General features: G+C 46.5%; 1 protein-coding gene across 2 annotated transcripts in view; it reads right to left on the minus strand.

Annotated features, from left to right (window-relative positions):
* Window positions 1–302: 302 nt before the first annotated feature.
* CAP2 (cyclase associated actin cytoskeleton regulatory protein 2) overlaps window positions 303–14,412 on the minus strand; it is a 133,708-nt gene continuing 119,598 nt past the window's right edge. For both annotated transcript variants that reach the window (XM_047733678.1, XM_047733677.1), the window contains exons 8-13: window positions 13,196–13,385; window positions 12,027–12,202; window positions 10,581–10,704; window positions 10,364–10,446; window positions 4,148–4,288; window positions 303–1,284 (exon numbers count right to left, since the gene is read on the minus strand). In XM_047733678.1, coding sequence (XP_047589634.1) covers window positions 1,201–1,284; window positions 4,148–4,288; window positions 10,364–10,446; window positions 10,581–10,704; window positions 12,027–12,202; window positions 13,196–13,385 — 798 coding nt within the window. In that variant the 3' untranslated portion in view covers window positions 303–1,200. The remainder of the gene's footprint in view (window positions 1,285–4,147; window positions 4,289–10,363; window positions 10,447–10,580; window positions 10,705–12,026; window positions 12,203–13,195; window positions 13,386–14,412) is intronic.

Here is a 14,412-nt window from a genome sequence, read left to right on the forward strand (position 1 = left end):
ATACTATATGGATATAGAAGATATTTAAAAAACGGAAATGACGTATTCCAAAGGCTGTAGTAGGCACAATATATATGCTTGTATTGGGTCTGCAAGCATTATACTAAAATTCATTACATGTGATCCAAAAAGTTGCAGATTTTTCAGCACTATGTACTGAAAAGGTACAAAGAAATATCATATTTCTCTTATGTTGAAAAAGCAGGTACTCAATACTACAAAATAGGAGCAGCAAGTCAAACCAACAAAGAATTCAGATTTTGAAAGAAGTATTACAGCTATGGCTTTTTAACGTTCATTAGTTGTTGTTGTTGTTTTTTGAGACTGGTTAGAAGTCTGGCAAGTGAAAAAGAAAAGTCTATAATACAACATTAATGACATAATTTACCAGGCATCTGATATTCAACGGGTTCAAAATTGGGAAACAAAGAATTGAGCTTGATCTTCGAGAAAAATTTCGAGGTACTACATACATCTGCTTCCTCCCACCCATGTTTTGGCATAAAAACCTTTCTGCAGAGAAGTAAAAGTTTTCCGTGTGACATAGCAGAAGAATATTTTAAGATAAATCATTACAATCTACTTTCAGTGTTTAGTAACCATAAAGAAAAGTCTTGTAAGGGCCAAGTAACTAGATATAGTCCTTGGGATGGAATTTTCTCATGTTTTGTAAAAAATGGGTTGAAATATGTATTCATGCTGATGATGTATCCGTGCTGATAAAGGTGAACATTTGGTAAAAATGAGAAAAAAATGTTAGATTTTTCAGAGCATAACTAGTACTACATCATATAGAAATTGCCTAAAGGTAAAAATGTACATCTTAGATTCTCAGAGGTTTTAGTTTCCAAGTAGCAATTAAACCTAAGTGTCAAATTGAATCATGCAGTATTTTTACCTATCAGCTACCGTGTTAATATCGGGGGACAGAATACTATTTTTACCCCCTTTAAATGTGTAATGCTCACAAGTCATCATGTGGAACTCAAATCACACACAAAGGCAAATCATGAAAACACGTTAAATACTTCAAAATGCCCATGAAGACATGCCAGAAATGATGCTGTTTCTAGAACACAGAATTGTTGGAGGCCAAAACTAAAGCCGTAGGTGTTACTGCCACTTCTAGGTGTTTAATGCTGCTTTTTTTTTTTTTTTTTTTAAGTGGATGCAGGTCAGGGGGTTCGGTCTCTCTGGAGGTTAGCCCATAATTTCTGCAGGTTCAGTGACCAACTTGGATCCATCCCAGGCTGTCTTGAACTGTTCTGGAACAGGAAATTCTCTCTGGAAAAAATGCAGAAGAACGAATTTACTTAAACAGAGGAAAGGCTGATTTGTATCACATGGTGGACAAAGACATTTTGTGGAATCCAAACCTGTGTTGTGGCGAGGTCTTCCGGGTCCCGTGGAGATTTGCATCATTGCGTGTCGGGTCTGTGACTGTCTGCTAGCATCATCATTAAAGCTAGAATCTACTAAGAACCAGGCATTCTTCTAACTACGAGATATATATGGGCTCCGTTAGTCTATCCGCTAGCCCCAGAAGCTGGGTGTTCCTGACATGCCATCTACGGGGCGCAGGTCTGAGAAGTTGAACAGATGGCCGAAGATGGTATGGCCATAAGCAGCCAGACTTGAAGCCAGACAGCCTCTCAACCCACTCTCCGCCACATGCAAACTTGCCCAGGATCATCTGGGGGAGCCTGTTAAAATGCAGATTCTGATTCCATAGATCTGGGGAAGAGAATGGCAATCTGCATTTCCAACCAGTTCCGAGGGGACACTGAGGCTGCGGATCCTAGTGACACTGACTAGAAAGGCTTTGCTCTGGAGTTCTCTGTAGACTCTCCAATGAACTACAAAGTTGTGCTTTGCGTTGTATACCAATGTGTTACCCTGCATTCTACCACCTCACTCCTCCCATTGGAGTAAGACACGCATGAGCATCACAGAGGAAGGGGGGGGGGCGGCAGGGGGGCGGAGCCAAAGTAAAAGTAGTTTGGAATCTCTCCACTCCCCAGAAAGTGGTTGTGCAGTCATTTAAGAAAAGGATCACCGAGGAAGCTGGGAGGCAGTCCCCTTGGCCCCGGCTTCTGGGCCCTCCTGGGATGTTATGTGCACACAGCGCGGCTGAAACCCCAAGTGTCTGATAAGCTGTGTCTCTGCTCCTCCATCAGCGTGACGCCATCTTGCAGTGGAACCCACACATGAGTACGTATTTTCTTAGATGTGAGATCCACCTGCCTCTTCTAGAAGTAAATAAGGCTTGGTGCTTGCTGTCAAGTACCAGGTAGAGAGTGCCCCAGAGTGAAGGTATTTCTTTGACAGCTAACCATACTACAGATAGCCGTTCCCCATCTCTTTTGGCGGTGAAGTGACAGTAATATGATGACATTCTTCTCTGGGTGACGGACTTCCTTCAGGATGAGTCCTCCCCACCACCCACTCCCAGATTACAAGGTCCATGGTAGGACCTCTGCCTGCTCCCTACTAGCTCCCACTAGAAAATGTATCAAGAGGACCATGGGATGAAGGCACAGGATAACCTACTGATGGGGGAAGACTCCTTTTTCAGCATAAAAGCTCAGGTGTTGACCCATACTCCCACCTTTGGTCAGGGGATCTGGAGCTTGGCCCTACAGTGGAATGCCCTGAGAAGCTCTACCGAGCACAGATGCCTGGGACTGTGCCCAGGGATGCTAGCTTAGTCTGGAATGCCGATCCAGACCCACGGCTTCTCTCAGCGGATCCAGCTCCCATGTAGCGGAGCCTTCTGCTGGAACAGCTGCAAAGGCCAGGGAACAGCCTAACATTTGGCTCTCCTGTGCAAAGCTGCTCTGTATCAGCTCTAGCTGCTCAGTAATTTTTAGGTAGAGAAGGTGAGAGGGCTCTTCCCAAACTCGGGGTTAGGTTAAGCAAATAGCCATGAAGCGTGGCTCAGTGTTGGCAGACTTTTGCTTTTCAGCCTTATGTGATGGATTCTAGGCTGCATCCTGTAGCACGAGGGTAATGCGGAGGAATTTACGGACAGGTAAGAGAACATTAGAGCACGGTTGCTGTCTGCCTAAGGACGCGGATGGTGACTGGCCCACAGGCTGATGGGGGTGTCTTCGAAGTCACTTCTCCCATCCTTCCCCTGCTCACCGCCCCTTCCAAAGTCAGGATCAGAGGGAATCACCTCTGGGTTTATCTGCACGTCCAAGAAGGAACAGCGAGTAGAAAGCAACGACTTGCTTCCAGAGAGCCACAGCTAGCAAGTCCGCCACACTGCGTGATGCAGAAGATGGATACATTTGCACTTCCTTCTCTTTTCTTTCTTTTTTTTTTGGTTTGCTTTTTAAAGATTTTGTTCATTTATTTGCGAGAGAGCGAGAGTAGGAGAGCACAAGCAGGGGGGAAGCAGCAGACGGAGAGGGAGAAGCAGGCTCCCCACAGGGAAGGGAGCCCGATGGGGGTCTCCATCCCAGGACCCTGGGATCATGACCTGAACCAAAGGCAGACGTTTAACCTACTGAGCCACCCAGGTGCCCCTGGACTTCCTTTTCAACGTGGGAGGGTATCTGCATGCTTCTCCTATTAGCTGCTTTGTTGCAGGAGAGGAGGCCCCGAAAACAAGTGCTGGCCGAATGACTTAGGCTGGGGGTCTGGGAAGGGCTGGATGGACTGCCGGCGTCGGAATCCCCCAGGATGCCTATTAAAATACCGATTCCCCAGACCCCACCCGAAGCCTCCCGAATCCAGCCCCCAAGGCGCAGACTCTGGGAGTTGGCATTTCCTTGGAGCTTCTCGGCGGGTCCTTCCGCTGAGTTTGAGAACCCCTGACCCAAGTATACCTACAGAAATAGGTCGACTTACTATCACCCCCTCGCTCGAATTTCTCCCTCGTGTGTGCCTCCACCATAGCAAAGGACAACCTTCAGTCCTAAATACCGTGAACTCAGATGCGGGAGGTCCTATCGGACCAAGGCTAGCCCGTGAGGTCACTTATGAGTACGCCGCCTGGACAATCACAAATCGAATTCCCCTCGTGCCAGCGCATCAACCCACCAACGAAGCTCCCAGGCTGGGAGTCAAGGAATCAGTCTCTGAGAACGCGACGAAGGGAGGCTCCAGAGAAAGTCCTCAGCGGCTTTGAAAAGGTACTTACGTAATCCCCATCCTGAGGGATAAGGACATTCATTTCAGAAGACTTGGCGCTCACGATCTCACAGCCCAGCGCATGCTCGCTGAGGTATATGTGGCAGCCTTCCGTCTTATTGATGGAAATGGTTGGCACTTTCCCCATTACCTGAAACAGGCAAAACAACGGCCTGGCACCGACATACGTAAACACAGCACAGTCCGCGGGCCAGGGCTCTAGGAAGGGCGGGGTCAGCGCTGGAGAGGGGCGTGAGTAGCATCGTCTCCAGGCTGAACCGGTGGGTGTCATTTGGGGACAGAATGAAAGGACCACACAAAGGGATTCTCAAGCCTCAGGGTCTCTTTTCCTGAGACCAAGGGAAGGGATTAATGCGAAAACAGCAGCTAAGTGTTCAGAAAAAGTCTCACAACCCTCTAGTGGATTTGAAACATATATTTGATTTCACGGATAAAAGTAACAAGACGCATTTTGCTTTTCTTTGCTGAAAATGTTAGTTCTGACAAATCTATGAATCTTGGGTTAAAACAAATCCTAATACTGTCATTTCAGAGTAAATACATTATTCTGTAATTGAGTAGATTTTTTTTTTTCTTGAACCTAAATAAGAAACAGTACGGTTCTTTTCATAGAAATCTTTCGCCAGATAAAAATCTCACTGGCTCAATGTGAAGCTTGAGTAAGACAATGAGTGTCTAAGTATTTTGAAATGTATTAATTGCAGGAGCCAGCAGTGGGGACGTGGTTCGCGCCACTCATTGCATGGATAAACAGGACCATAGACAAATATAGACATAGACAAAGAATAACCTCCTTTATATTGTTTACAAATATCTATGTGCTATAAAAATTCGGTCCCGTTTCACATTTCTTTTTGAACAGGTTTCAGACATTGCCCTCTCCCCCAATCTCTATAGGGGCCGACTGTTCCCCCAATGACCATATTACAACTCTATGATTTTCCTTCTTGTCATGGTAATTGACGTGATAAAGACCTCTCCTCTTTCACCCTGAAGAAAAGGCTGGTTTGCAAACCCAAGGGGCAACTCCCATTGATGGGGCAGATGATGTAAGGAATTCCTTAGGGGGAGTCTAGCCAGGTTGCCACACTTCTCTGTTTTCTCCTCTCTCCATAGAAACTGGACACTGAGTTAGAAATGAGCCCCAGGGCCAAAAAAAAAAAAAAAAAAAAAAAAAAGGCAAAGGTAGTTCAAGGTCAGGTAAACCCAGGGCTTTGCCATAAATGCAGTAATAATACATGTATCTGTATTTCAAGAATGTGTCAGCAGTAATGTTTTGGTAATTTCTAGATTTGTTTATCTTAGAGTGAGGAAGAGAATTTACACGCTGCCCAGAGTGGTACGGGGAGCGAGGCAAGACGAGAGAAAGGATAAACTGCCTTGGGTGATTTGTTCGTGAGGCAGAACGGGGACACGTGAGGCAAGTGCATGATGCTAATCCACTTTATTTATATTTATATACTGCTATGCTATATTAAAAATGCTTCAATAACCCCATGGATCTGAAAGTCTGAAAAAGCAACAGCAGACCTTAAAAACATCGCCCTGATAAACGGTGAGAATGGTCTTTTCCACAGCATTTCGGTCAATGCTGCATGAGACGAGCTTATCTCCACGCTCTTTGCCCCTGGTGGTCTGGGAAGACTTTGAGAACAGAGCTGGTTTCTTGTCAAGAGAACTGGGCCAAAGAGTATCTCCTCTGCTGAGTGACAGGTGATGTGTGACCTTGCCCAAGCCAATGCTCTAGCATGTAATACATTTCTAGATTAGTTAGGGTTTTCGGAAATTTGTTTCTCTATAACAAGTTTTTTTTAGGGGATGCCTGGGTGGCTCAGTTGGTTAAGCGAGTGCCTTCGGCTCAGGTCATGATCCCAGGGTCCTGGGATGGAGTCCTGTGTTGGGCTCCCTGCTCGGCGGGGAGTCTGCTGCTTCCTCTCCCTCTGCTGCTCACCCTGTTTGTGCTTTCTCTCTCTGTGTCAAATAAATAAATACATTTTTAAAAAAGTGGTTTTTTAAAAAAGATTTTATTTTAAAGTAACTCAACACACACAGTGGGGCTCGAACCCACAACTTTGTGATTAAAAGTCGCATGCTCCAATGACTGAGCCATCCAGGCGCCCCTATTTCTCTATAAAAATTTAAAGAATTTCCATGTTATACTTAGTCTCTTCTCTCCCTCATCATTTGTCCTTTTTTTGAGGGTAGTTTGCCAAAAACAGAATAACTGGCCCAAATCATGTGAACTTTGGTGCATGCCCTTTTTCTCCTTTCAATCTTTTAAGTAATTGAGGTAAATCTGCAAACATAAAATTCACTTTCTTTTTTCTTAAAGATTTTATTTATTTAATTGAGAGAGTGAGCAAGCAAGTAGGAGCAAGGGAGGAGCGAGGGGTAAGGAGAGGGGCAGAGGCAGAAGCAGGCTCCCTGCTCCGCCGATGAGGAGGGGCTTGATCCCAGGACCCTGGGATCATGACCTGAGCAGAAGGCAGATGCTTAACCAACGGAGCCACCCAGGCGCCCCTACAATTCACTTGTTCTACGTGTACAATTTAATGATACTTAGTAGGTTTACAGAGCTGTGAAGCCATCCCTTCGGTTCTAGAATATTTCCATCACTCCCCAGATATCCCTAATGCCCACTTACAGTCAATACCTGTCCTTACCCGGAGGGCAAACACTGATTTCTGTTGTGTGCAGCCCTTTTGAAACAATGTATTAAATGTCTTAAACAGGCAATGACATTCACTTGGTTTGAACACCCCAAACCTTGAAAAGTATTCAATAAAATACCTCTCTCACCTCTGAACCCTGCTGTCAAGTTCCTATCCCTGTTGGACAGATAACCATGGCATATCCTTCCAGATTGTTTATATTTATTTATTTATTTATATTATTATTTTTTTAACCAGATTGTTTTTAGAACACATGCCCATCCTTAAGAAAATTAGGATGTATTTTAAACTTAGAAACATAAGAAATACACCAAATACTTAAACATGTATGTCAAACAGCTTTATCAGAGTTTAACATTTGGCTTATTGGCCTTTTCTTTAGGACAGTTCGCTTACAGCACAGTTAAGTCCTCCCTCTACCATCCAGCACCTCATTCACTCCCTTCTCCCTCCCTGGATGAAACCACTCTTCTGAATTTTGTGCTGACCATTCACACCAGGACTACCCCTGAGTCAGGTGACCTGGAGCCCTCATAAGCATATTTTCTTTCTTTTTAAGTTTTTATTTAAATTGTAGTTAGTTAACATACAGCGTGGTATTAGTTCGGGTCCTCACAAGTGTACTTAACAGGTGTGTATTGTTTTGCATGTTTTCAATCTTTACATAGAGGGACACATTGTCTAGTGCCTGCCATTCTGTCATCTGTCTTCATTGCTCAGTGCTGCTTTTTGAGATCTACCTATTTTTATTCATCTAACTACAGTCATTTTTGTACATAAAACTACAGTTATTTTATCTTATTTCTTTTTTTAGAGCAAGAACATGCAAGTGGGGGCAGGAGGGACAGAGGGAGAGGGAGAATCTTTTATCTTTTTAAGATTTTATTTATTTATTCCTGAGAGACAGAGAGAGAGAGAGAGAGGCAGAGGGAGAAGCAGGCTTCCTGCTGAGCAGGGAGCCTGATGCAGGACTCGACCCCAGGACCCCGGGACCATGACCCGAGCGAAGGCAGATGCTCAACCATCTGAGCCACCCAGGCGCCCGGAGAGGGAGAATCCGATGCGGGCCTCGATCTCTCGACCCTGAGCCAAAACTGAGCTGGATGCTTAACCAACTAAGCCACCCAGGTACCGCTCTTCTTAGATCGCTCTTAAAAATGGTTACATGGTAACTATGAAAAATGCTGACTCCTGGGGCACCTGGATGGATCAGATGAGAGTATTTCCAGGATACTTTTCTTTTCTTTTTTTTTTTTTTTTAAGATTTTTATTTATTTATTTGACAGAGAGAGCTCACAAGTAAGCAGAGAGGCAGGCAGAGAGAGAGGAGGAAGCAGGCTCCCTGCTGAGCAGAGAGCCCGATGCGGGGCTCGAACCCAGGACCTGGGATCATGACCTGAGCCGAAGGCAGCGGCTTAACCCACTGAGCCACCCAGGCGCCCCTCCAGGATACTTTTCACTCGGCTAAATAAACAGGTGTTCTTACCTCGGCCATAGAATATGACCTCTGTGACTGCCGGCGGGCTGGGGGGTTGGTTAAAAAATGATGTGAAGTGGGAGAAAGTGTGGATCTTTGATGCAGGAACTTCCAGTATCCAAAAGAGTTCTTCAGAAATTGGGGCCTCATTATTAGGTTTATGTGAGCCATATTTCTCCTTGAGGAACTGGACTTCTTCTGATGAGTGACGTCCTTAAAATTTTCATGCATGATACTCCGGGAGAAGCAGGACTGTCCAATTAGTGGATATATGTGGTTGGCAGAAACGCTAAGTTGGGAGGTGGATTATGGAACACAAGCTTCATGAGGGCGAGGATGCTTATCTCGTTTGCTTCCTGCGATTTGTAGAGATGAGAGCAGGACCCGCACATCAGCCGTGTTCAGTAAATATCTGGGAAATGAATGACCGAGGGCGTGCTCTATGCTATGGCTCACATTTTAGGACCTAAAGCAGGAGCCCAGGATGGTCGAGTTTCCCCTGTTTCCACGGCGAAGACAACGATATGGTAAAGGCCTGGGAGGGCTTGCTTGGCTACCCTCTCCCAAAGTGGCTCTCTGTCCAGGAGGGGGATTTGGGAAGCAGCGGGAGTAGAACGGTTAGCGGGCAGGGCACCTACACAGACTCGCCGCAGAGAACACAAGCAACTGGAATGGGAAAGCGTCACGGGTCCCCACAGAGCCTGTGTGGCAAGACCACTGGGAATCTGGGCTGCAGAGGACTGAAGACCCCCTCCCCGCCCAGCTAACCTCGTATTTCAGGGCAGGGAACTCGGGGTCAGAGGTGAAGCCAGCCGCCCAAGTACACGTGGTGGGTGAGGACAGAGCTGGGGCTCGCCTGCCCACTGCATTAACCGGACACACAAACCAACGTCTTAATTAGCAGTGAGTAAAATGTAAAATGTCCACTCGAACGCACTCTAGTTAAAAGTGACAGCAGTAAAAAGCCCAGTGAAACAAGAGGGAGAGATCTGTAAAACCAGAATCCAGTTTTAACCAACGTTATCAGGAAACATGGGATCTTAAGGGGTTAATTAACAATACGAAGAGAGGAGCACCAGGCTGACTCAGTGGGTAGAGCATGGGACTCTTGATCTCGGGGTTGTGAGTTCGAGTCCCCCGGTGGGCATAGAGATTACTTAAAAAAAAAAAAATCTTAAAAAAAGAAAAAAAAAAAACAGTACGAAGAGAGTGTAATCAAAGGTGGAAGTTAGAGTTGGCCAAAGGCAGGAGGTCCTTTAGCTTTTGGCATATTGTAAAATCCCACTGGGTTAAATCAAAATTAACTAAAGGAATGCACGTTTTCCCCTAGTTTGCAAGTTCAATTCCAAACCTACTTTCCGGGTTGTTGGTCTGATTACCTCACTGACTTCAGAAAAACTCCTCCACCTCCTTACCCAGAGCCAATGCTCCCTGAGCAAAGAAAATTCTCTTTGGGATGGTGCTGTTAGGCTGGGAGCATCTCTTAGTATCTGTGTTCATTCATTAGTGGACGCCTCCCAATCACCATCTCCCCAAACATTTATTGGACACCGGCTGTGTGCAGGGATGCTGTGCCAGTTTCTGTGGCCGTAAAGATGAATTATGTGCCCCTGGAACAGGCCTGGTAAACGGCGACTGCGGTGCAAGACAGGATGTGTTGTAAGAGACTGAAGAGGAGGAATTAACACCGCCCAAGAGAGGGCTGGATGACAGAGCTGTGTCTGATGGGAAGGGAAGAGGAGCTCTCTAGGTGGACATGACCAGTCCTGTGCAAGCAGGATGTTCTGAATAAAGCTGCAAAGGGGGCATAAGGCAGGGCTGAAAAGGCCACTTATACGGGGGCGCCTGGGTGGCTCAGTTGGCTGAGCATCTGACTCTTGGGTTTTGCTCAGGTCATGGTATCGGGGTCGTGAGATCGAGCCCCGCGTCAGGCTCATGCTCAGCAGACACTCTCCTTAAGATTCTGTCTCTGCCCCTCCCCCAACTCACTTGTGAGGAAATAAATAAATAAAAATAAATAAATGAACTCTTTGGGAGGAAAGAAAAGGCCCCGTACCTGCATTTGAATATCCTTGGAATTAATCACTTCCACAATGCCTACCACGTTGTCAAACACGAGGCCAAACTTCTTACAGTTGTCTAGGAAAAACAAAACAAAGCAAAGCTCCGTTCAACATGCCCACAGCATGTTTACGCAAAGCGACCACAGTGAGCAGAGGGGCCCCCAGTGACCACCGCGCCCTGCCCCCGCGCCCCCCAACGTGCCGCCATACCGACTGTAATGGAGTTGATTTTTCCTTTTATCCGCAGAGTGGACTTGTTGCATCTGAAGATGTAAGCCACTTGTTTCAGTTCTGTCTCTGAAATCACCAGGTCATTCCTGTCCTCTTGGTACTCCTAAAATGAAAACACACGCGCATACGGAATCTAAGGACGTACCGACGGATGGGCTCCGACATGCTGGAATTACCATGGGGTTCAACACTCATTACAGCTTTTCGGGATGTTCTTTCCAAATTGCTTTTTTTTTTTTTTTTAAACAGAGCAAACCCCAGGTCTTCCTCTGTTTTTTTTTTTTTTTTTTTTTTTTAAGATTTTATTTATTTATTTGTCAGAGAGAGGGGGAGAGAGCGAGAGCGAGCACAGGCAGACATAGTGGCAGGCAGAGGCAGAGGGAGAAGCAGGCTCCCTGCTGAGCAAGGAGCCCGATGTGGGACTCGATCCCAGGATGCTGGGATCGTGACCCGAACCGAAGGCAGCCGCTTAACCCACTGAGCCACCCAGGCGTCCCCTTCCTCTGTTATTGTAATGATGGGGATGGATGGAACCACGGCCTAGAAGGGCGTCAGGGTCCATCCGCAAACAGTCAAATATCAGGCACCCGGGCTGGTGGGGGGTGTGGGAGCTTTCCGTTGTCTCTACGCTGAATCTGGACTTCATGCTGCCGCTTCTAAAACAAGCAGGGCAAACAGGTGGGATGATGGCGGCGTAAGCCCGTGGGTACTGTCACCCCAAGACAGCCTTCCCGGGGACTCTGGTCCTCCAACTTCGGGGAAGCTCCCCGGACTGGCAGGAGGCACCAGCTTTCGTGCACATCTGAAGGGTCTCTGTCCTGTTCGCACAAAGGTTGAAAGTGCTGGGTGGTGCGGGAGGTTACGTTCTTTCTTTGTCAGCGGGACAGACGTCCTCCAACCAGAATGGGGCACAGGTGAGAAGTTTATGGAAAGAGTGGTCAAGTAGAGACAGAAATAGAAAGGCGGGTGCTGGGCTGAGGGGAGGAGGGAACGGGGATTGGTTACTTGAGGGGCACAAGGGTCCCATTTTATAAGATGGCAGGAGTTCTCCGGCCGGACAGGCTGATGGCCGCACAGCCATGTCAATGCACTTCATGTCCAAGGTCATTAGATACACTTAGATGTTAAGATGGCAAATGACACGTTTTGTGATTTTACCACGATTTAAAAAATAATTTTAAAACACTGCGGAAAACAATGTACAAAAAATAAGCAAAAAACACCAAAAACAAGTCGATGGAAGCTTTCAGAAATGCCCTAGTTTCTACTGTAGCCGGTGGCTTGCGTCTTTGTCGCGTCTCTCAGAAACCCTTAAGACCTCAGTCAACGGTTCAGCCTCGGTAACCCTTCCACCTTAGTCCACGGTTTAGCAACGGTCCTTTCCCGGGAGCATGTCGGGAATAAAGAAGAAAGCGCTTCACTCACTACTCTCCATTTCTTTCCTTCCAACTCGAACACAGGAGCATGCTTCTGAGAAGAATGAGAGTGGGGGGCTCTGGGGCCTGGAGCGTGGCTTTTGGTAGGAGATGGAGTTTGTCCTCCTTGAGCCCGTAGACTGGGATTCTTGTACGTCTTCTGGTCATCTGTGACGTGCCGGAGCCCTGGGAAGGTAACACACAGCTACGTGTCTTTGTATTTTATGCAAAGGGAAATGCCCCTCACTCCTTAAATCAATGTGATGCGAAAAGCACAAGGAATTTTGATAATTTCCTAACAGTCTAGTGTTCTCTCAAGGTTAATGACAGGCAGAGTCACAGTATTAATTAGAAGCTCTGTAAACACTTTTTTAAATTGGAGGAACCTCTTCTTTAAGGAGATGACAGATAAAAATCCTACAAAAAGCAAACAAAGCACATGGACAAAAGGGATGGCATGATTTACCTCTTTTCTCACGGCTAAATCATTCCCCAGGCATAACCTGCAAGGATACGGCATCCCAGCAAGTATACGTCAGAGTACGGAATTGACTTTAGGGTTATGAATTCATTCTCTTACTTTTCAGATAAGGGAACAGCCCAGCCAATTGGAGCCAGAGAAAAATTTAGAATTTGGTGCTCTTAGCTCCTAGCTCAGTGCACAAGGACAACTGTAAAATAACTCCTATTACCTGTCTAAAGCAAAAATGCATTTGTATAAACCTTATTGTATAGAATGCATGTACATCCTGACATACTTTAAATGTTGTATGATTTAAAACAAAACTGTTCATGGTGAGAACAGAAGTGATAGTGATACTTTAGTGATAGAATTATTTGGCAACCTGTACACTGCCTGAGGACAGAGATGTGATGTTTGACATTTTATTTCACTCTATCTTAATGCCTTGGTTGTAGATGGGGCTGGAGCGTCGGAGGCTTAAGTGGTGTGCAGTGCAGTGGTCCACTTAGAACCCAGAGTCTCTGAGTTTTTCTTGCTGGTCCATGCAACAGCCCACTGAGCCCATCTGCCTCAAGGTGAAGAAGGCTGCAGGCTTCTGCTTTCCCAGCAACAGCTCCCTGTGTGTTGGGGACGGGGATGGAATGATGCATTATGGGCTCTGGGGATCTGTGTGCCTGGAGCCAGAGGGAGATAGCATCAAGGTCCAGTTTTCTCACCTTTTGTAATTCCTTCTCCTTGGTTAAGCTGGGCAAATAGAGCAGAGCGTGAAGGGGAGGGCTCCTCTCTTTTGCCTTCATTCTCAAAGAGTGGCGGTGGCCCGGGGGGAGGTGGAGGAGGAGGGGGTGGAGGAAGGCCAGGCCCAGGGGAGAGGACTGACAATGCGGATGCTGTCGAGGCTACTGGACCCTGCGGGAGAGAGAAAAGGGGAAGCGTTGCCTTCAGACTGATGCCCTCACTTGAGTTGGGATTTTGCTAACGTCACTCAGAACCTGTTACCGGTGAGGAAATGGGGTTCAACATTCACAAACGGGCACTGAGGGGGCACATCTGTGCATCCTGGGTCTGTTTGGAAGCTCTGGGACCGAGGTGGGGATCTACCCTGGCAGTGGAGCATGACTGAGAGGTACAGCCCTGTTGGTGGAAACGGGGTTCATGCTGCCAATGCAGGGGCAAACCAAGCCTCATTCCCAAGGTCATGTCCAAAGCTCAGGACGTGAAACAAACCAGCCTTGGCCAACTGAGAATTGTAAGAAAAATGTAGTCCAACTGATAAGAGGATCTGACTTTCTGGGCCACTGGGAACTGCAAACACCAATGAGAGAGAGAGAGTAGTGGAAAATATTCAGTGGTTATTAGGTGTTTTTGAAACCTTTTGGAGCAGCTTACTCCAACTCTTCCTCTGGAGCTCATTTTTTTAATGCCTCGAACTGACCTTTAAGGAAGGGCGTCGTATGACCTGGAGGCCCATCAGATCTGAAGGTTATTAGCGTCCAGGACCCACCTGATGGCTTCATTCATCTGATGCTGACAGTGAACTGACTAGAATCCAAATCCTTTCTGAGCAAGAGCTATGCTTACTCTCAGTTTTGCTGCTGTGTGAAATTCAAATTAAAAAAAATATATATTTAATTATTTTAGAGAGAGAGAGAGGGAGAGCATGAGCAGGGGAAGGAGCAGAGGGAGATAATCTCCAGCAGACTCCCTGCCAAGCATGGAGCCTGACAAGGGTGCTAGTGGGGCTCGGTCCCACGACCCTGAGATCACGACCTAAGCCCAAACCAAGAGTTGGATGCTTGACCGACTGAACCACCCAGATGTCCCATGAAATTCAAATACTGTTTTCAGTAGGAAGTTCTAATAAAGTTTACATGACAGTAAAAGGTGCTAGACAATAGAGGAACTTAAAACTAGTAGGATAGAAGCACGCCTATGC

Source organism: Lutra lutra, chromosome 6, assembly GCF_902655055.1.
Source record: "Lutra lutra chromosome 6, mLutLut1.2, whole genome shotgun sequence".
NCBI lineage: Eukaryota > Metazoa > Chordata > Mammalia > Carnivora > Mustelidae > Lutra > Lutra lutra.